The sequence below is a fragment of the Panthera uncia genome, chromosome B4 (genome assembly GCF_023721935.1).
Source record: "Panthera uncia isolate 11264 chromosome B4, Puncia_PCG_1.0, whole genome shotgun sequence".
NCBI lineage: Eukaryota > Metazoa > Chordata > Mammalia > Carnivora > Felidae > Panthera > Panthera uncia.
The window spans coordinates 67,654,690-67,678,276 of NC_064809.1; the positions used below are offsets into that span (position 1 = coordinate 67,654,690).

General features: G+C 36.4%; 1 protein-coding gene across 5 annotated transcripts in view; it reads right to left on the minus strand.

Moving 5' to 3' along the window:
* Positions 1 to 9,451: 9,451 nt before the first annotated feature.
* Positions 9,452 to 23,587, minus strand: part of GXYLT1 (glucoside xylosyltransferase 1) — a 52,334-nt gene continuing 38,198 nt past the window's right edge. For 2 of the 5 annotated variants that reach the window (XM_049625299.1, XM_049625301.1), the window contains 2 exons: positions 15,210 to 15,367; positions 9,452 to 14,965 (listed from right to left, as the gene is read on the minus strand). In XM_049625299.1, coding sequence (XP_049481256.1) covers positions 14,938 to 14,965; positions 15,210 to 15,367 — 186 coding nt within the window. In that variant the 3' untranslated portion in view covers positions 9,452 to 14,937. Of the gene's footprint in view, positions 15,368 to 23,587 lie in introns of all 5 variants that reach the window. The other 3 variants (XM_049625300.1, XM_049625302.1, XM_049625303.1) reach the window with 2 other exon arrangements.

The following is a 23,587-nucleotide window of genomic DNA, read 5'->3' on the forward strand; positions in this document are numbered from 1 at the left end:
GGCAGGCACATAGTCTGAGCCTATAGAATTGTCAAGATGGGAGGGCATAGAAAGAGGTGAGGAAAAGAAGGAGGTGAAAATCCTGTAAGAATGGCAAGGTAAGGTCTGTAGAATCCTTAGTGCAGCTAGTCATATCCAAACTCTGCGTCCACATGGAAATCACTGGGGACTGAAAAGTCTACACCACCACCAGGCAGCTTACTGTGCTATCCTGTGCTTGGTGCAATCAAGTCCATAAGTCTCCATATCCTTTTCCATAAAGAAACATTATATCCTCTACTGACATGGGCATTTTTTTCTACTGACGACATCACCATTTTGTTGTTAAAGTCACCAGATATGTTTCTTGAAGAGAACTGGAAGCCAACTAGTTTTTTAAACCAAACGTGAGGATTTTGTTCTGTTTTTTAAATCACTTTGTATGAGAATGATACAAGTATATTTTAAACAATGTCTAGCATGAAAAAGACTAGTAGGAGTAAAACATAGAAGACGAAGTTAACATTTATTGAGATTTCACTATATGTTAAACATTATTTTAAGTATTTTGTGGACATTAACTCACTTCTCACAATGGCTTCATGAAGTAGGACTACTACTGCACCCATTTTATAGAGGAGGAAAGAATAGTTATTAAGTAACTGGCTCAAAATTAGTTATTATTGAGAGACAGAGTTGCTATTTCATTCCCCCCACTGCTACCTTCTCTTACGCTTCTCAGCAAAAATAAGTTAACCAAGTTATCCTCATCTCAAATCCCACCCCTCAGAAATAACTATGATTGATATCAGGTGAACATCATTGCCCAGATTTTTCTCTACATACATGCAGGTAGAAGGATAGGTAGAAATACTTTTTATAAGATAGGGTTATACTATGCATGTTATGAAGGAATGAAAGACTACAGATAGACAAAAATTTAGAGCACACCTTGCATTAAGGATTAGAAATAACCTAATTCTGTGGCTAAAACTTTAGATAATTTAAAATGAGATTGGTATCATGATACATTTTAAACTGCTTTAATAGTAAAGACTGCTAACATTTCCTACAACCTCCTTGCCTTCCACCTCCCAATTTTTGTGGATTACATTAAGATTGTCAAAGTGTATTATATTGGGTTCTGGCATATAATCATAATACCCCCACTATTTCCAATTAGTTTCATATTGAATGGATTCACTGTTCATCATAAATCCTTTTAATCATGGTGTCTCCACTGCTGAGGTCTTTATGTTGATTCATTAGTTAATTGACTGCTTTCATTTATAAGTAGGTTTTTCAAGAACAGCTCAAGGGCTTGCGATTTTTTGAGTTCATGCATGCTTGCTTTTATATTTGAATGAGATTTTGTCTGGTATAAAATGTTTGCGTCATTTTTTTTTCATTCAAGACTCTGTAGACATTTTCTCAGTCTATTGAATGTTGCTGTACAAAAGTCTAAAAATATAGCCTTTTTCCCCCCTGTGAACGTGATCCACTTCCTAACATCCAATAAAGAAATCTGCCTTTATTTTTAAAATTTAAGAATTTAACCAGAATATATCTAGGTGTTAGTATTCAGAAACAAAATTTTCTGGAGTAGATGTGTGCTTTGAATCTGTTGATTATTTTACTATAGTTTTCATTCCAAGGAAATTTTCTTGTATTTTTAAATACTTTCTTTTTCTCTCTTCCATGTGTTCATGCGCTATTTCTAGTCTGTGGTGCTATCGGCTTTTTTCTAATTGTTATGATTTTTTTCCAGTGACATTTGACTCACTGTGCTAAAACTTTCCCCTATGTCAGCAAATTCATTCTTAACTGTCTTCTGTTCCTTTCTTGTTTATTAGATTTTTAATGACATCCTTTTGATCTTCAACTTGTTTCTAAAGCCTCTTTTTAAATCTCATTAGATTGCTTTATCATTTCATTTTTGAGGTTTGCCTTAATGAATTCATACCCTTAATAAGTTGTTCGATAGTATGAAACACTTGAGTGAAATTTGTTCCTTAAGATACAGTTTCTTCCAGGCTGAATTTTGTGTGTGTGTGTAGTCTGACCAAACCATTTGTTAAATATCATGCTCATTCTTGGACAGCTCGGTTGAGATCGTTTATATATATATTTTTTATATTTTGTGATAAAGTGTGGATTACTTCTTATTCACTCAACAAGAATTTATTGAGCACTTCTACATTCCAGGTTGATACCAGTGAATAAAACAGAAAAAAAAAAAATCCCCGTTTATATTCTGGTGAATAGGGGGAAGGATTGTTGATTAAAAAATGATAATAAATAATAAACACAGTAAACAAATATATTACATGTTAGGTGATAAGAACTATGGAGAAACAAATAGAGCAAAGTAAAGAGAGTTGAAAGTGTCAAGCCAGAGACAGGTACAAATTGCAACTTTAGATAATAGTGTAGGTGACTTTAAGTGGCTTTAAGTGACAACTATTTTGTTGTATCACGTCATTTTGTGGATCAGAAATTTGGGGAGGGCTTCTGTTCTACCAGCCGTCAACTGGAGTCACTCAGTGGTTTTCAACTGTTGGCAGGGTTGGGCTGAAGAATCCAATATGGCTTCACTGGTCAAAGAGGGTTTAAGATATCACTCACAAGTCTGTACTTGGCACGGATGGCTGGAAGCTTGGTCATAGCTGGGACCCTCTCCTTCCCCATGGAGTCTCATGATGTCTCCAGGTGGTTTCTACAGCAGGGTAGTCAAACTTCTTACAAGAGAACTCAGGATTCTAAGAGTTCAAGAAGCTGGTAGTCCCAAAGCTGGCTTGCCATACTCTCCTGGTTTAAGCAGTCATAGACCATCCTTAATTCAAGTGGATGGGAAACAGACGCTCTCCCCAGTAGGAGGAGAGTCAAAAAATTTGCAGCCATCTTATTCATCCAGTAGACTTCATTGGGAATTGGCATTTAGCCAAAGACTTGAAGAAGATGAGAGTTAGTTGTGCAGGGAGATATTTGGTAGATTTGCACAGAAAGGTAAATACAATGCAAAATCTCCTCCTTGAGAGTGTGTCAGGCATGCCAATGTGGCTGAAGAAGAATGAGCAAGGAAAGAGTATTACATGAACTTAGAGAAATAATGGGACAGGACATACAGGTTGCTGGCAGAACGAGTCAGGTCTGGTAGATGTTTATGGATTTTGGCTTTTACTATGAGTGAATGGTGGGTCACTGAGGTGTAACAGAGATAGGGCATATGATTTTACCTTTTAAAAGAGCAGTCTAGCTGCTGTGTTGAAAATAAACTGTTGGGATCAGGGTCTCCATTTAAGAGTCTGTTGCAATGATTTAAACAACAGAAAATGATGCCTCACACAAGCAGAGTAGAAAGCAAAGTAGTAAACAGTGGTTGGATTCTGGATTTCATTTGAAGGTTGATGCAATAGATTTATTTTATTTATTTATTTATTTTATTTATTTATTTATTTATTTATTTATTTATTTATTTAAGGGGGGGAGGAACAGAGGGAGAAGGAAAGAATCTTAAGCAGGCTCCACTCTCAGCATGGATCTCGACATGGGAGTTGATCTCACAGCCATGAGATCATGACCTGAGCAAAATCAAGGGCCGACTGAGCCACCCAGGTACCCCAATAGTTTGATTTTTTTTTTTTTTTTTTAATTTATTTTTGGGACAGAGAGAGAGAGACAGAGCATGAACGGGGGAGGGGCAGAGAGAGAGGGAGACACAGAATCGGAAACAGGCTCCAGGCTCCGAGCCATCAGCCCAGAGCCTGACGCGGGGCTCGAACTCACAGACCGCGAGATCGTGACCTGGCTGAAGTCGGACGCTTAACCGACTGCGCCACCCAGGCGCCCCCCAATAGTTTGATTTTTAATGTCTTGTGCGTGGAATGTGGATGAATAAGAGAGAAGTAAAGAATGGCTTCAAGGATTTTAGCCTGAGCAACTGAAAGGATAGATTTATCATCATCTAAATAAATAAGATTCTAAATAGAACAGATTTAAGAGAAAAAATCAAGGATTCTATTCTGTTTTGGATATGTTAAGTTTGGATGGATACTAGGTATTCTAGCAGAGAGAACAAGTAGGAATGTGCAGTAGAAAAGTCTGGAATTTGACATATCTCTTGATTGATGACAGAAATTGTGGGGTGGGGGGAGAGTCAATGTTTTTAAAGACGTCAATTGGATGAGATCACTGAAGGTCTGATATATTCTAGCATTAAGAGAGTGAGAAGGAGATGGAGTGCCAGGAAGGAAACCACAAAGAAGTGCTGGATGAGGAAAGAGGAACACAGAGTATGATGAACCGGAGGCCAACTGAAGAAAGTGTTTCAATGAAAATCATCCTTGAAAGTCTGTCAAATGCTGCTGATAGGTCAAATAAGATGATAACTAGCAACTGGACATTGGAACTAAGAACACACAAGTCACTGATAACCTTGATGAGAGAGGAATTGGAAACAGAATATAGACAAGTCTTTCAAGGAAGTTTGCTGGAAATGGAAATGATCCAGTAGAGTGAAAAAAAAAAAATTGTAAAGACGTAAGAATTGATGCAATAATGTTCTTGGGTTTACGCAAGAGGGTATAGGATTTAGTGCAAAATGAAGGGTGTGGCTTTAGAAGGAAGCTATAGTAACATGGAGAAGTCCAACTCTACGGTAGCAGACTCAGGTTTAGTACAGATTTGAGATTAATGTTTGTATGTGATCCACCAATTATGCCAAAATGTGAACTAAGAGGGTATGTGAATCTTACGACCTTACACTATCATCTGTAGTTCTGTGTAGTAGATTCTCTATAACCTTGCCAGCATAGAGTTTCCTCTCATTTAAAAACAAAACAAACTACCACAAAATTTTTCATTACATAAAAAAAAAAAATGCACCTCTTTTGGTTTTTCTTTCACTATCAGTGAGGGTGTACTTTTTTTTGTAATACAATTTCATTTAATGTCTTTTAAATAAGATGGTCAGAGTTCAAACTCTTGTCCAAATTTACAAAAAGCAAAACAAAACACAATTTTATAAAACATCTCTCAATTAAAATTCATTCACCAAATTTGAGTTCTACCATGATCAGTCACAGTACTAGGTGACAGAGATACTATAGTAAGAACAGAAATGGTTTTTGCCTTCATAGTTTACATTGTAGAATTGTACTACCTAATATGGTAGCCACTATGCACTAATGGGCACTGAATATTTGAGACGTAGTAAGTTCAAATGGAGATGTGCTGTGTGTGAAAAATACATGCTACTGTATGAAAACAAATGTGTTGGGGTGCCTAGGTGGCTCATTCAACTAAGCAACCGACTTGGGCTCAGGTCATGACCTCGCAGTTCTTGAGTTCGAGCCCCACATTGGGCTCTGTGCTGACAGCTCAGAACCTGGAGCCTACTTTGGATTCTGTGCCTCATTCTCTCTCTGTCCCTCCCCACTCATGCTGTCTCTCTTTCTCTCAAATATAAACATTTAAAAAAAAAAGAAAAGAAAAGGAAGAGAGAGAGAAAGGAAGAAAGAAAGGAAGGAAGAAAGAAAAGGAAGAAATGTGTTATCTCACTAACATTTTCATATCAATTACATGTCCAGATGATATTTTGGATATATCAGGCTAAGTAAAACATATTATTAAAACTACTTTCAAGGGTTTTTTACTGCTTTTGTGGTTACTAGAAAACACAAAATTATGCATGTGATTGCATTATATTGTTCACATTGTTCTAAAAGATTAAAAACCTTTTAACCAAGCAAGTGGCCCTATTAATAGATTTTAAATACTAAAGTACAGGCAAAAGCACAGGCAAATTAAGTGGTCAATTTTTTGTTAATTTTAACAACTAAATTTTTTAAACTTAACTACTCAAAATAAAAAAAAAATAATGTAAAGGTATTGTATTAAATACAATACTACAGTATTATAAAGTAACAATATTCAGACACACCATTGTCACAAAAATACTGTCATTGCTTATTTTACTAGTATGTATTAAATAAACTGTACAAAAATTTTCCTTTATTAAAAAATAAAATTATATTTGGCAATGACATGAGTAGAGCTAGAAAGTATAAACAAATGTAGAAACAAAACAAATGAGCAAAGGAAAAAAAGGAGGGGGGAGAGAGAGAGAGACAAACCAAGAAATACTCTTAACCACCGAGAACAAACTGATGGTTACCAGAGGGGAGGTGGGTAGGAGGCTGGGGGAAATAGGGGATGGGGATAAAGGGGAAAAAAATAAAAAAATAAAGTAGCTTATTGTTTTTTCAAGACTATTGTCTATAAAATTATATAGAGGTTATATTGATGATTTTGTAATCCAAATAAAATTCAAAGATCCTAATAAAAAAAACAAAATATAACAATCTGACATTTACTTTGATGCCTGAGGTGTACTAGTTTTGTTTGTCCACAATTTAATGCCCCTTAGAGTAAATTAAATTACACTTAAGTAGCAAAATGGGCACAGTGGTTATTTATTATAAAGTTAAAAACTCATTACTTACACATTTATGTTTCAGATGTCTGTATGTTAATCTCTACACAAGTACATTTACTATGACATAAGCAGCTATAAAGAATGAGGTGGATCTAATGTGTTGACAAGGAGGGGTGCCTGGGTGGCTCAGTTGGTTGAGCATCCAACTTCAGCTCAGGTCATGATCTCAAAGTTCATGAGTTCGAGCCCTGCATTAGGCTCTGTGCTGACAGCTCAGAGCCTGGAGCCTGTTTCAGATTCTGTGTCTCCCTCTCTCTCTGCCTCACCCCACTCATGCTCTGTCTCTGTCTTAAAAATAAATAGAAAACATTTTTAAAAAATGTAATGTGTTGACAAGGAAAAATATGTGAAAAAAAAGGCAAGTGCTAGAAGTGTGTAATGTAGGAGTCAACCATACCTCTGTGTGTGCCATATATATATATGTGCTTAACAAAAGACTGGAAGAATACACACCAAACGTTTTAGTGCTCCATGGATAGGAGGACCTTTTATTTTTCACTTCATATACCTTTTTTAAATTGAAGTATAATTAACAGTGTTATATCAGTTTCAGTTATACAATACAGTGATTCAACAATTCAACAATACATTACTCAGTGCTCATCACAGTAATTGTACTTTTAATCCCCTTTATTTTACCCATTTCCCCCACCCACCTCCCCTCTGGTAACCACTAGTTCTCTGTATTTAAGAGTCTGGGTTTTTCTTTTTTGTTCATTATTTCTTCAATTCCACATATGAGTGAAATCATATGCTATCTACCTTTCTCTGATTTATTTCACTTATACCCTCTGGCTCTATCCATGTTGTTGCAAATGGCAAGTTCTCACCCTTTTTTGTGGCTGGGCAATATTTCATGGTGTGTATGTATGTATATTTTTTCTATGTATTTATAATCTATACATCTCTATACACCACATCTTCTTTACCAATTCATCTACAGATGGATACACTGGGTTGTTTCCATATCTTGGCTATTGTAAATAACGCTGCAATAAATATAGGGGTGCGTATTTCTTTTCAAATTAGTGTTTTTATTTTCTTTTGGTAAATACCCAAGAATGGGATTACCATATCATATGGTAATTTTATTTTTAATTTTTTGAGGAACCTCTACAACGTGTTCTACAGTGGCTGTACCAATTTACATTCTCACCAACAGTGCACAGATGTGTCCTTTTTCTCCACATCCTCACCAACACTTATTTCTTGTGTTTTTGATTTTAGGTGACATCTCATTACGGTTTTAACTTTCATTTCCATGATGACTAGTGATGTTGAGCATCTTTTCATGTGTCTATTGGCCATCTGTATGTCTTCTTTGGTACATCTATTCTGGTGTCTGCCTATTATTTAACTGAATTATTTGGTTCTTTGGTGTTGAGTTATAGAAGTTCTTTATATATTTTGGAATATTAACCCCTTATCACATATATGTCACTTGCAAATACCTTCTCCCAGTCAGGTTGCCTTTTTGTTTTGTGATGGTTTCCCTTGCTGTGCAAAAGCTTTTTAATTTGGTGTAGTCCCAATAGTTTTTTTTTCCTTGCCTTTTGTGTCCCTTGCCTGAGGAGACCCATCTAGAAAAATGTTTCTACTGCTGATGTCAAAGAGAGTACTGCCTATATTTTCTTCTAGTTTTATGATTTCATGACTCACATTTAGGTCTTTATAATCCATTTTGAGTTTATTTTTGTGTATGGTATAAAAAGTGGTCCAGTTTCATTCTTTTCCATGTAGTTCTCCATTTTTCGCAGCATCATTTGTTTACGAGACCATCTTTTCCGCATTACATATTCTTGACCCCTCTGTCATAAATTAACTGACCATATTAAATGTGGGCTTATTTCTCAGCTCTCTATTCTGTTCCATAGATCTGTGTGCGCATTTCTATGCCAGGACCACAACTGTTTGATTACTATAGCTTTGTTGTCTGTCTTGAAATCTGGGATTGTGGTACCTCCAGCTTTGTTCTTCTTTCTCAAGATTGCTTTAACTATTTGGGGTCTTTTGTGGTTCCATACAAATTTTAGAATTATTTGTTCTAGTTCTGTGAAAAATGCTGTTTGTATTTTGATAGGGGTTGCATTACTTCACATACTTTTAAGTCTTCCATATTATTTGAATTTTTGTTTCACTAGAGACATTCTGTAACTTATAAAAGATTTAATGGAAAACATGATAAAGACTGCTAATAAGTATTAATAAATTTTTCACCATGAACTTAAAATAACTTTTAAAGACTTCTTGGAAGTAGTCATCATCTCAATAATCTTTTAAAACCCTGTATATCATGACTAGAAAACACATTGTATAAATAATAAAATATATAAAACTGAGAACTGTGAGATCATAACAAAACAGACAACTTTTAAAGCAAAATTACCCTTTAGCACAGAAAATGTACTGGTCTCTAATCTGAAAAGTAATCGCCTGGAAATTATAAGAAATACTTGGGCCAGTAAACCAATGTGTGGTCTGTTGCTGTCTCCCAAGCTCCTAACCCTTCTACCCAACCAACTTTTAACAGAACGCCAACGTTGTTCCCTTTCCTCCGAGCAGCCATTTTTCAAGGGAAGACCATTTTGAAGTTTGGGGCAAATGTCCATGGTCTGAGCCAACTGTTAATGAATTGCATTCCCTTTGCAAAGCGGCTGTTTTAGACAGACATTATTATGGCTATAAGAGCTAGTAGAACCTTCTTCTTGCAAAAAAAGACGTATATTTCTGCCTCTGGTTGTCATGTGCACCTGGATATTAGCTGTCACTCTGTGGCCATGTGGTTGAGACCAAGCTCACATGCTGAAAATGCTGAAAAACAGACAGTACCTAGCTTCTGATGACACTGTTCAGCTGTAGAAATAGCCAATCTTGAAATTGCTTAGTCTAGGCTCCTAGTTATCAGGGATCTCAGCCCTAAAGATTCCAAAATTGTTTTTGATTGCTAGAATAATTCAGACACATCATTTGAAGAAATTAAACATTTATCAAGTACATGTTTATTTAGCAACAGCAATACAGTTTCTCAAGAAAAAGAGGAACTGAATTCCCCTACAACAGAACAAAGCAACTTTCCATTATTCTCAGGTTACATCCAAATCTATCATCTTATACCCCTTTAATAAATTTCAAGATACACCAAATACTGGGAGGAAGATAACCAAATTATCCTAAAACCATAATATTTTAAGGTAAAAGGCAGTTTAAGGGTAGTAATTTCTATATATCACAGTACACCAACAGTCCTTCCTGTAGCTTTAGGACCAAACTAACTCAAAATATTAATGTATTTATGCAAAATGCTTATGAAAAATTGAAACACTTGCAAATTTTTCCAGTTTCTGATTTCAAGGACAGGTGCAAACCATCATCCCCTTCATAGATCTTCTATTACAGCATCCATAAAAAACCATTGGTCCAGCTCTCAAACACTGATGACAATGCATATGATGTATGTGGGTTTTGCTAAGTCTTGAATGGATGACCTATTCTACAGGTATACTACAAACCCTGAATTATTTTTGCACAACATTCCAATATTCCCTGAAGAGATTTTATACAAAGTTAAAAACAGCTATTTTCCATCACAAAGTTAACTTACTTTTTAAATGGAATAACACTGTTGCGTTCTCTTCATGTTTTACAAGGAGTTGCATGGTAATACGTGTGTGAATATGCTCACAAATTCAGATTGTATATATAAACTAAACATAAGCAAAGGTTCCGCATCAGTTCTTAAGTTTGATATTAAAATGCCTGACCACAGACCCTTCAAAAAGCATTCACAGTATTGGTAATAAGAGAAATTTTCAAGAGATTTTTTTTCCCTATCTTTTCAAAGGCACTCTTTTGTTTACAAATTGAGTTTATAGAAAATTCTAAACAAACAGTACCATTAGACACTTGGAATTATTGGTAGAGATAAGAGATATGGTGACGACATACTGTTTTCCATTTAAAAGTAAATTTGACATATAATCAATTTTGAACTACCTAGTCCAACAGCTATTCCACATTCTTCTCATGGTTAATTCCTAGATATCTGAATTAACATTATAGTCATTTTTCATTTAAAAAAAAAAAAAAAGAACATTCCTGTGCCACCTCTTAGACTTGTCTTAAGTTTATATAACTTGGTTTTAGAAATCTGGTTTCATGTTCAGTTAATTAGGAAACAGCAAATATCAGAACAGCTTAGCCAGACTTTAAGAGGCAAAAAAGGGTTGCTTTGGCAATGTATAAAAGGATAACTGTTACAGTACAAATCACTATTTAATCTACTTTTATTAAATATTAAAATGCATAAGGCAATTGTTGTTTTAAGACACTTGAAAGACATTTAATGAATGGATAACTGGCCCCACACCTGAAATATTGCACCCCTCCTATCCTTCTCTATTTACTCTAAGGAACCAAAAGAGTTATTTAAAAACAAAAAACAGATCCATGATCTTTCTAAAACACTTCAAAGAGGTTCTGATTACCATTAAAGTATTTATTACTTACAGTACAAACTTCTGAGAGACACTGAATGGTATCTTTTCAGGCTTTTCCCTTCAGTGTGTTTCTCCTATTCTCTTGAATCCATTCTTAATGGTGTGACTGCAAATATGTCTACTGAGGAATAAATAGATGTGATTTATTGTGTAAACTGCCATTCAAAGCAGGGCAATGATTCCCAAATCTGGCTTCCTATCAGTTTCATGTAAAAAACTGCTGCTAAGATTCCTGGGGCCCTTTGGACCTAACCAAGCCATCCCCTCCACCCCAGCCTCCCCTGTGAATCCATGTGGTTAGTCTTGCATAACCCAACACCTGGGATGACTTTAGAACAATATTATAAAGGAGGGTATCTGTCATCATGTTTCCACAGGTCTTAGCTCACAAACTGGGATCCAGGTAAAAAAAAATACAATGTTGATCATCATCACTAAATTTAGGTCAGTGAGTAGAGTGACCAGAAAAAGACTCTAGTATTGATAAATCAAACCAAGGTAGCTGTGCTGCCCACCTCTATGAAAGCCAACACCCCTCCTGACCCTGGAGGGTCTCATGAACTGAAACACAAGCCAGGAAGACAGTTGCATGGGGAGGGGGTGCTAAACTAAAAAGTGACTGTTTCCATAGCATTTCTCTCCATCTCCACTTCTCGATTTTCCCACTCTCATTCCATCTTTTCTCTTACTCTGCCGTTTGCCATTCTCACTTTTATTCCCTTCTCTTTCCTCACTTTTCTCACTTTCTCTTTTTTCCTTCTCTTTATTTGATTATTCATTTATAATCACCCCTTTCTGCTCTGCTTTCTCTTTCTTAAAAACTCCTCCTTACATAATATAAGCAAATTCATACTGGAGATATAATACATGTCAGAAAACACTCATCCACTCACCCCAAGGAAACAAAATGATATGTAGAGGAGGCAACATGACAAAACAGAACCTCAACAGTAATGCTCGGGTGGCATGTACAAACCATAGAGAATGCATTCAAATCCGTCATTTCTGTTGAGTCACATAACTTCCTGACTTACGACTTCTGAGTCTCATGAGGTGGGAAGAGCATATTGATTGTTTACAAACCAAGGCACATGGAAGGTGAAATGAAATGCCTGGGATCCCAGGCCAAGAAAATAATCCAGATGTAACACACAGACTAGTTTTCTTTCCACTATACCAGTAACATCTCATGGGAGGCAAGACGAAAGAGCAACAGATAAGCGGTACTATTATTTCAGGTTCTAAAGTGTCCAAAAGATAACTGGGGTTACCTTATATATTATGAACTATTCCTCACAAGGAAAAAAATCTTATGTATTGCTTTAAAATGTAAATCACAATATATATTTTCTAAAGGTTTCCAAGTTCTTTTAAGATGGCTACTTCATACAAATAAAGTTTGACTACAGTTTGAAGTCATTCCACTTTGGTAATACCGTAGCCCAGAGATCGTTCTGAGGTCAGAATTGTTCTAACACAAAGACTCAAAGAACATTATATAATGTAATTTATATAAACTGCATAGATATACTGTTTTATGAAAAGAAATATAATATGTTCTCTAAGTTGTTCTACAATTTTATTTCATTAATGCTGAGAACTGCCTTTCTTAAGAATTCTCAAAGAAAAAGTTACCCTATCTAAAGATAAATTCAGAAAACTCATTTTACTATTGTTATGAACTTTCTGTAATAACCTAAATTTTAGGTAAATATAGCCCCTGAAGTAGGAAGTTTTCACCATACCCCAATTTATGGTAAAATGCCCAATTAAGTCAGGTCTGAATAAACCAGATGAAGAACCTTCTAACTGATCTACAGTATGGAGCATGTGACAGTGTAAAATAAGTCACAACATGAGACCACAGTATACAGTTCAGTTGGATTAAATCATGACCATGCTCTACACAGTCCCAACCCACTCTATTAGAGGCTCTCTGTTCACTGAGGAAATTAAAACTAAGAAACTTACTAATAATATAAATTCCTATTTTTTCAATAACCCCAATTACTCTAATATTTCAGAATCACATTTGTAATCCAGCTGTGCCAAGAATTATGGTATTCTAACTTCAATCTTCAAGTTGGCAAAATGATTCCTAATAGTTCCAAACTAGCTGACATCAGAATCACCTGAGGTGCTTATTAAAAACAGAATCATAGGACTTATTTTTGTACCCTAATTCTAACATCGGAGACAATTAAGGAAATTTGCTTAGGAATGGATAGTAAATGAAGTCAAAGGAGGTATGATGTCATCATAGTTACCAAAGTACTTATAGTGATGAAATAATAGGCTCTCTGGGATTTTCTTTAAGAGACTCTTCAGCAAAGAAAAGGGGAATAGATAATGCAAACATCGTTAAGATATTTTAAGGGTTTGATCTGGGCAAGAAGTACCACTGTACTGTTCTACTTTTGTGTAGTTTTTAAATCTCTTCACTAAAAAAAAATGTTTGCAGACTCCATCCTAGACACAGTGTACAAGAGTCTCCTAAGTGAAGCCCAGGGATCCACACTCAACAAGCTCCCCACGAGAGTCTAATATAGACAGGCAAAGTTCTCTCTTGGGGGCCACTAGAAATGATCTTATATGTACCCTCCAAACTTCAAAATTCTAGGATTCTCATTTTCTACTCAATAAACTCAATTTCAGCACAGTTCACAAGATCTCATATTCACCATGGCATTCTGCCAACGACATAGAGGCTGTGTTCTCTAAACCCATCTATTCGAAGAATGCTGGGCTGGTTATTAACTTCCAATTTGCCTTTTTTACACCTTCCTCTCTCAATTTGACCCTGACTAAAGTGAAAAAGACAGGGGACAACCACACTGACCATGTCTATCTGCATATGTCATGTTTCCACAGAGGGCACTCTAGCTTTATAAAGCTAATCACCACTATTTTCACGCAAGTGGTATTCTTCCTTCATGATTTTCCCTTCTCTAAGTATTAAGATATCAAAAGGGAAAAGAATAACCATGTAGTACTTACTAAAGTGAGACATACACTGCAGGACAGTACATGCTAAGTACTCAGAATCTACAGTTACGTTAGAGAGTAGTCAAGAACACTAAGAGAAATAATGTTTCAAGATTAAAATAAAGTCTTAAGTGATGCTCAAAAAAGGAAGACATGTACATTAAACCAATCAAAACTACTTTTTTAATACTCAGAACAATCTTCTTAATCCAAATCATTCATGAACGTTGTCTGACTGACTTAAAGTAAGGCTCTCTACATTTGCTTCTTCAAAAGTATCTTGCAAAGCCATTCTGAGGTAGAAGGAAAAAAAAGTTTAAATGGACCACTTTTTTTCCTGCTTCATTGTAACCAATACTACTGTTCACAGGAAGTATACAGCTTATGCATTTTGGTCCATCACATTTTCCACAATCACGGAAGTATACTAGTTAGGTTCTCATTTATGATCAGCAGATCTTTTGCTTCCAGAATGCCCAGTAAAGCTGAAAATTTTCATTTAAAGTGATGAAAATTTCCAAAAATATCTGTTTAACAATCTCAGATCTGAGTTTTGGCAAGACAGGTTAGCATATACAAATGAAAATACTACGTTTCACAAACACACAAAGAGACAAAAACTCCCAACATTTTTACCGTTTTTTTCACTTTCTTATACAGCTCAGTTTTAAACGTGCAGCTTACTTATAATCTAATCTTAAACATGATTGTCACAGAAATAGTTTAAAACAGAGATGAAATGTATAAAGGCACACATCGATTGTCAATAGTTACATCGGTTACATCACATTGCTTTAGAAACAGAACACGTTCTGTTCCTGTAAACTTTGTGTCACACATTTAAAGTGAGGTTAGTGCTGACATAAAACTACTGCTATACTCACAGTTTGAGTGTTTTCACTGTGTATGAGGTACATTTTCTCTATCCATACACCCCTACTGTTCTTACTTACTTGAGAAGAGTCAACCAAATTCTGTAGGCTACAACCATTCAATGTTTTCATCAATACTGGAATGACAGCAAATAACATTACAAAACATCAGAGATCAAAAGTGTCTTCTTGTTGGGATCCAATACTTTAACTTATTCTTCATTACATGAATATTTGCTTATTTAACTTCTTCAGGAAAAACAATTATTCTGAAGATGAATAATTCCTTCCTGAACACTTCATTCAAGACTATTCCTTCACACATATCCCCTGATATTTTGTTGTTTTAATTCATTTGATTTGGCAGTCACCAAGAATCACCTTTCCTTTGGTGGTCTATCATAACGATCTTGTATGCTTTTTGTTAGCTGTTTGATAAATATTTTGTAAATTTTTCCACAGTAGGTATGGACTGTCTTTTGTAGTTCCAGTTCTAAAGGTTTTAATAAGGAACGGATGTTGTCATCTTTAAAAGAACACTAGAGAAAGAAAATAAAAAGACAAAGATATATATAAAAATTTAATTAAACTCCAAACAACTTCTTCAATCAATTTAATGTTGGTAACTTCCAGTCTCACAAAAAGTATATATGCTCAACAAATATGTTCAATGAATTAAATGGCTGTATGATCTCACATTAGTGGAGAAAGTCAGAGTAAATCACTGGGGGCATCAGGGAAAGTTTTTCAGAGAAGATGTAATGGAGGCAGGGCATCCCAAGCCAAGGCAAGAAAGAACATGTACAAGGGGCAGAGAAGACCCAGAGACACGTACTGGTATAAGATGATGATCAAAAGTTCTGAAGGTGTCTGAGAGACACTAAGGAAGGACGAAAGTCACTCTGATAACAGTGTTGAGGCTGTACTACAAAGGACTGAGAGAAAGCCATGGAGTGGGAGGAATGTAAAACGCCAGCACAGTTCAGGGTTTCCCGAAGAGCCCCTAACTGCACAAAGGGGTCCCATGGGTAAATGCATTTGGGAGCTGCTGCACATCATGCACTCTTCGTGGGAACTCACACTGGCACATGAAAAGCCTAGGGGCACCTGGGGGGGCTCAGTCGGTTAAGCATCTGACTTCAGCTCATGTCATGATCTCACGGCTTGGGAGTTCGAGCCCTGCATCAGGCTCTGTGCTGACAGCTCAGAGCCTGAAGCCTGCTTCAGATTCTGTCTCCCTCTCTCGGTGTCTCCACCCCCTCCCCCACCACTTACACTCTGTCTCTCTCTCTCTCTCTCTTAAATATGAATAAACATTTTTTAAAAAGAAAGAAAAAGCAAAGCAAAGCCGTAAACAGTACAATGAAAAATACACATGTTGAACATTGTTTGCCCACTATTTCCAAAATGTATTTTTGACCAGTCCTTTTTCCCTGTAAAATACATTAATATCCCAAGGAATATATTTTGAAAAATACTGTAGTAGCAGCTAAGTGGAAATAACTTGTGATTTTAGTGTTTTCAACCAGCTCTGTTTTTTTAAAATAATTTTTTCAAGTTTATTTATTTTGAGAGAGAACGGGAGAGCACAAGTTGGGGAGGGACAGAGAGAGAAGGGGACAGAAGAATCCCAAGCAGGCTCCATGCTGTCTGCGCAGAGCCCACTGCAGGTCTCGATCCCAAGAACGCGAGATCATGACCTGAGCCAAAACCAAGAACAGGACGCTTAACCTACTGAGCCACCCAGGCATCCCTAACCAGCTATATTGTTTTATTTGGCCTTTGCAACCAGGCATTTTTTCAATTAGAATGATAGATGGGGCTTGAAAATGGAACATTTTATGTGAAAGTTTGGTATCAGTGAAATATGCAAGATCTTGAAGGAAATCCAGAACCTGAAATCACAGAAGGATCAAATGACCTGAGGTCATTCCCAAGGTTCACCACCATGACACTGAGGGGAAGGAAAGGAAAGGAAAGGAAAGCACCACTTGAATCACAATTAGTGAGTCTGCAGGAAGCCACAGCCAACCTTTGGAAACAGGATGAACTTGGATGATAATTTGTAACATGGCTTTTATCACTGTATAGATGTAAACAGATGCTAAACCTCAGTATCTCTTCAGAAAGAAAACTATGAGCATTAACTGCATGAAACCATCACTCTTGGGGTGACTTTCAAAACCCAATCATATACACTGAAGATAAACATTGTTTTGAAGATCAAACAAAGGGGGGAAGAGGAGCTTCACTAGGAAGAATGTAATGAAAATAATAATTAAAAAAAAGAAAGAAAGAAAATAACTGACACATAGGTATCTGGGAGAAATTAAAAGCTGGACTTGTTTTGTTTTGTTTTGTTTTGTTTTGTTTTGTTTTGGTTTAAAGGACCTCCTACATGCAAAGCACCTAAGAGCTTTAAATGTATTAAGCATTTAAGCCTCACACCAACTTTAGGAATGGTAATACAATTACCCCACTTACAATCAAGCAACTAAGTTACAAACAACTACGGCAAGGAGAGAGAATTCTCCTAGTTACAAAGGTAGTAAGTAGCCAAGCCAGAATTCAACCCCAGCTCCAAAACTACAAGCTGCTGGCCACCACACAGCACTGCTTATCCAAATAAATATACGAAACTGTGTCAAATCAGTTTCAAAAGTCCTGTTGAAAGGTAAAGCTCAATTAACAGTGGGAAACTGGGAAAACAGCTATACTGGGTAAAGGTGTGCCTAAAATTTGTTTGGGGTTAAAAGCAGCAGCCATGTTGAACGAGGCAACCTTTATCAAGTGACACTGTCAAGTAACATCTCAACGTACACAAAACACATGCTTGGACAACTGTGTTTGAGAGGCAGATAATACTGTGAAGACCAAACTACGATCTTTTTCTTACTCAGCAATGACAATAAAATAAAAATATTACAAAGCTGCTTAAAAGTTAATTCCCAGAGGGGCACCTGGTGGCTCAAGCAGTTAAGCGTCTGATTCCTGATTTAGACTCAGGTCATGATCCTATGGTTCTGTCAGTGCAGAGCCTACTTGCTATTCTGTCTCCCTCTCTCTCCGCCCCTCCCCCATTTGCTCTTTGTATCTGTCTCAAAATAAAAATAAACTAAAAAAAAGAGTTAATTCCCACAAATATGAAGTACTTGAGATTCAGTTAATTCATTTTCATGTTATTTAAATCCAAGTGCTTGTGGTTAAAAAATTTTTTCTTCCCTGAGAAACTATTTTGATGGAAGATTTTTATGAAATAATAACAGTGCCTCATGAATTAGAGCTCTAATTTTAGTCCCAATAACAACTAATTTTACCTTTAAGACAGAAGATGATAAATTACCAAAATTTCCAACTATATAAATACAGCCTGAAGCCCCAGCACCTTCTGCCATTCATATAATCTGTAGCACCAAAAAGTTGTGCAGGACATAACTTGCATCTAGGTGCTCCCCTTCCCAGAGGCCACATGTGGCCTTTCCTGACTACAAGCCTCTTTCCACACTGGATGCTGTGCCTGACTCATTCACCTTTCCTTCTCTGCCTAGTACTCATCCTTGTAGCTCAGTTCAAATGTCTGCACTTCTGAGAAGCCTTTCCTCATACAGTTAATCACTCCTTCTTCACTGGCACAGTACCCAGTACACAAACTTTTAAGATCATGCTTTTATACATAAGACTGTCAGTTGAAAGGCAGTGAATAAGTATTGAGGCTAAGATGACCACAATTAGATAATCTGAGGCATTTTCAAAGAATAGAACAGGTTTTTAAAAGATGACAAAATGGCAATTCAATCCAACAAAATGCTGAGAGCCAAGTACACACAAGAAGGTCCAATAGTAACCCTAAACCACGATTTCACCTTCCATGGTTTCTGTTCCCTGCAGCCAACTGCAGTCTGGAAGCAGATGGTCCTCCTTCTGACACACTGTGAGAAGGTCAACAATAGCCTAACGCTGCTACAATGCCTACGTCATTCACCTCACTTCATCCCATCACACAGGCATTTCATCATCCCACATCATCACAGGAAGAAGGGTGAGCATAGGACAATAAGATATTTTGAGAGAGACTACATTCACGTGACTTTTATTACAATATATTGTTATAACTGTTCTATTTCATTATTGGTTATCGTTAATCTCTTATGTGCCTAATTTATAAAGTAAATTTTATCACAGATATGTATGTATAGGAAAAAACAAGTAGGTATAGGGTTCAGTACTATCTACAGTTTCAGACATTCACTGGGGGTCTTGAAACATGACCCATGGATTAGGGGTGGGGACTACCATCGCATAGGAGGGAAACACTCAGGACTCCCTTGCAGAGATAGTTATGCAAATATAAGCAGGATGTGGAGTAAATCAAAGTTAACACAGAACCACCAAGAAATGTAATTCAGAATGAAATACATGAAGCAGAAAATACCTTATAGAGCAATAAAATGTTTTGTTCCCATTTTGCATTTGCAATTTCTAATCTTAATATTTTTATTCACTCAACAACTAATATTTAACAAATACGTATGGACTGTAAAACCTGATTTGCTGGAAGACACAGCCATGCATTTACATTTTAAAGATGGTTCATATCCTTTGTAATTCAAATTGTTCATCTGCATTCAATGGCTATGACTCAGTTTCTGTCTGAAACTCACATAAATACCCTTGTCTGAATGCAATGCTTTTAAAAATTACACTTCTCGCTGAATTATAGATAAGGGAAGATAAAAACACTAAGCAAGAGCACCATAAAAGACTGATTAACTTCATTAAATTGAAAAATGGAAACATATAGCAATAGTTAATACAGATCCAAAACAAACACAAATAATCATTAATTCAGTATTTAAAAATATTTTAAAAGATTTATTTTTTAAAAATCAAGCATAATTAATCGCCTTAAAACCATTACTCATCTTTTCAAAGGTATATATTTACCAAAGATAAAAGAAAAGATCATATAAAACTCGTGAGATTTAATTCCTCAATAACAGATTTTCTTAATGCTCAAAGGAAACAAAGAAATCCTATTTTTATAGGAATGCATTTCTTTTCAATCGTGCAGTCTCAGAATCCCAAAAGTACTTTTCTTCATTTTTATCACCTTTTGACAACCCACGATAAAGCATTATTAATATACAAAATTGATTTCTGAGGGCATACAAGGTCTGCTACATTAAAATGAACATCAACACTAAATTTTATAATTCTTCGGTGTCACTGTATCATGATAAACTGATTACCCAGAAACTTTATCTGTCAAGTTTATAGAAGAAGAAACTTAGCAAATACACAAAATGGTAGCCTACAATGCTCTCAGCACTGCGCCTACCACGACGTTTGAGAAACACCAATTTCCAGGAAAAAACTTCAGTTCCTTATCACTGCAGATCATCACTTAACCTGGCCCTGCACCAGCACACTGACCCCATCCCAGCCACTGCGAACCCAGCACTCCATCCAACTGAACAGCTCCACACCTGACCTCTCTGTGGACTTTTTGTGAAAAAAGCATTTTTTGTGTAGAAAACCCCTGAACCTTTTTCTCAAGCAGTACTCTGCCCAGAAAGACCATCCTCCTGGAAAACTCTTACTCATTCAAGGCCCACTTCAAATACCTCCTTGTGAGGCCTTCCCTGGCCCTTCAAGGCAAAAAGCTCTTAACAGTTTCAGTACCATCTCTGTCACAACGGATTATAGTTAAGTATTTTCATTCTCATTCCTATTAATGAGGATGTACTAGGCCAGTTATTAGCAATAAAAAAAACAAGTATCTAGAAAATAGGGTCAATCAGCTCTTCTCCTGACCCCCACACTTAAACCAAACTAGCACTATTATCTATTTATGTTCTGTCTTCACATCCACATAAGATTAGGCACAGTCTAGTCGAACAGAGTACATCTGCATGAGGGATAAGTGGTTACATGTATTTCTCCCAAAGTATCAGTGAATTAGCTGCATAGACAGTGAAGACATAGCCCATTAAGCAAAATCATAAATCCATTTGGATTTGCCCCAAGTCTTGGTCCCCAACATATTCACGGAGACCTGGTTCATGCATCCATCTAGGGGTATGTAAAGTATAATCGCTCCCTTGGCACAAAAACAGACACATAGACCAATGGAATAGAATTGAAACCCCAGAACTAGACCCACAAACGTATGGCCAACTCATCTTTGACAAAGCAGGAAAGAACATCCAATGGAAAAAAGACAGTCTCTTTAACAAATGGTGCTGGGAGAACTGGACAGCAACATGCAGAAGATTGAAACTAGACCACTTTCTCACACCATTCACAAAAATAAACTCAAAATGGATAAAGGACCTGAATGTGAGACAGGAAACCATCAAAACCCTAGAGGAGAAAGCAGGAAAAGACCTCTGACCTCAGCCGTAGCAATTTCTTACTTGGCACATCCCCAAAGGCAAGGGAATTAAAAGCAAAACTGAACTACTGGGACCGTATGAAGATAAAAAGCTTCTGCACAGCAAAGGAAACAACCAACAAAACTAAAAGGCAACCAACGGAATGGGAAAAGATATTTGCAAATGACATATCGGACAAAGGGCTAGTATCCAAAATCTATAAAGGGCTCACCAAACTCCACACCTGAAAAACAAATAACCCAGTGAAGAAATGGACAGAAAACATAAATAGACACTTCTCTAAAGATGACATCCGGATGGCCAACAGGCACATGAAAAGATGCTCAACGTCGTTCCTCATCAGGGAAATACAAATCAAAACCACACTCAGATATCACCTCACGTCAGTCAGAGTGGCCAAAATGAACAAATCAGGAGACTATAGATGCTGGAGAGGATGTAGAGAAACAGGAACCCTCTTGCACCATTGGTGGGAATGCAAATTGGTGTAGCCACTCTGGAAAACAGTGTGGAGGTTCCTCAAAAAACTAAAAATAGACCTACCCTATGACCCAGCAATAGCACTGCTAGGAATTTACCCAAGGGATACAGGAGTACTGATGCATAGGGGCACTTGTACCCCAATGTTTATAACAGCACTCTCAACAATAGCCGAATTGTGGAAAGAGCCTAAATGTCCATCAACTGATGAATGGATAAAGAAATTGTGGTTTATATACACAATGGAGTACTACGTGGCAATGAGAAAGAATGAAATATGGCCCTTTGTAGCAACATGGATGGAACTGGAGAGTGTGATGCTAAGTGAAATAAGCCATACAGAGAAAAACAGATACCATATGGTTTCACTCTTACGTGGATCCTGAGAAACTTAACAGAAACCCATTGGGGAGGGGAAGGAAAAAAAAGAGGTTAGAGTGGAAGAGAGCCAAAGCATAAGAGACTCTTAAAAACTGAGAACAAACTGAGGGTTGATGGGGGGTGGGAGGCAGGGGAGGATGGGTGATGGGTATTGAGGAGGGCACCTTTTGGGATGACCACTGGGTGTTGTATGGAAACCAATTTGACAATAAACTTCATATATTGAAAAGAAAAATAAAAAAAATAAAGTATAATCGCTCCCTGCCAACTCACCTTAATTACATAAAAGAGGATTGTTAAGACGGGGGAAAAAAAGAACAGATATCTAAGGCAAGGGTGGGGGAGGGGCAGTATAATTTTTTTCATTGTCAATATAAAGCAGATGCTTAAAAGAGGAAAATGAGTGATGGGCACTGAGGAGGGCACCTGTTGGGATGAGCACTGGGTGTTTATGTAAGCTAATTTGACAATAAATTATATTAAAAAAGTAATAATAATAATAATAAAAAAAGGAAACCCCAGACACCAGCATGGGGGGGGGGGGGGGGGGGTTTAAAAAAAAAAAAAAAAAAAGAGGAAATCCCGTTTACAAAGGCAACAAAGAAATTAAAATATTGAAGCATAAACTTACGATCTGTTCAAAATATGAACATATCTATTAAACATTCATGAAAGACACAAATGGAAAGATAGCCCTTGTTCTTGATTAAGATGTCTCAACAACCAAACGTCTCAATACCATCAAAATGTCTGCAGCTCCTAAGAAGCGGACTCACTACCAATAAAAATACAAAATGAGTTAATATTTGTAGAAAAAGATATCTACAATAGCTAGGAAAACAGTAAAAACAGGCTCTGAAGAAGTAACCCTACCAAATATTAAAACATAACACAACACCTTTATAATTAAAATAGTATTGCATTAGTACAAAAATAGGCCAATGTAACAAAACAGAAAATCCAGATATTACAACAGAACTTTAGTATATAATAAAGTCAGTATCTCAAATCTTTGGGTTAAAGACAGACTTAAATAAACGGGTATTCAGTCAAGATAGCCATTTGGGAAAAGGTCCATACCTCACCGAATACAAAAGATTAAGTTCCAAATTGAGCAGAAGACTAAATGTAATAAATGATACAGTATGCAGGTGAATTTTTCTACAACCTGAGTGTAAGAATTAAAAGGTTTCTAATTACGAATTTTTCTTAAAGCTTTTAAAAACTTGATTACATAAAATTAAAAAAAAATTTTAATGGCAAAAAATGCTATAAACAAAGTAGAACTGGCAGAAAATATTTCCAGCAGATATCACAGATAAAGGACTAATGTCCCTCAAATACAAAGAACTTGCAACAATTGGCAGGAAAGGAGGGGGGAAGCAAACACCAAAATTCCCTCATGGTGATGGTTGCACAACTCTGTAAATATGCTAAAAATTACTGAATTATGCACTTTATTTTTTAATTTTTAATGTTTATTTAATTTTGAGGGAGAGAGAG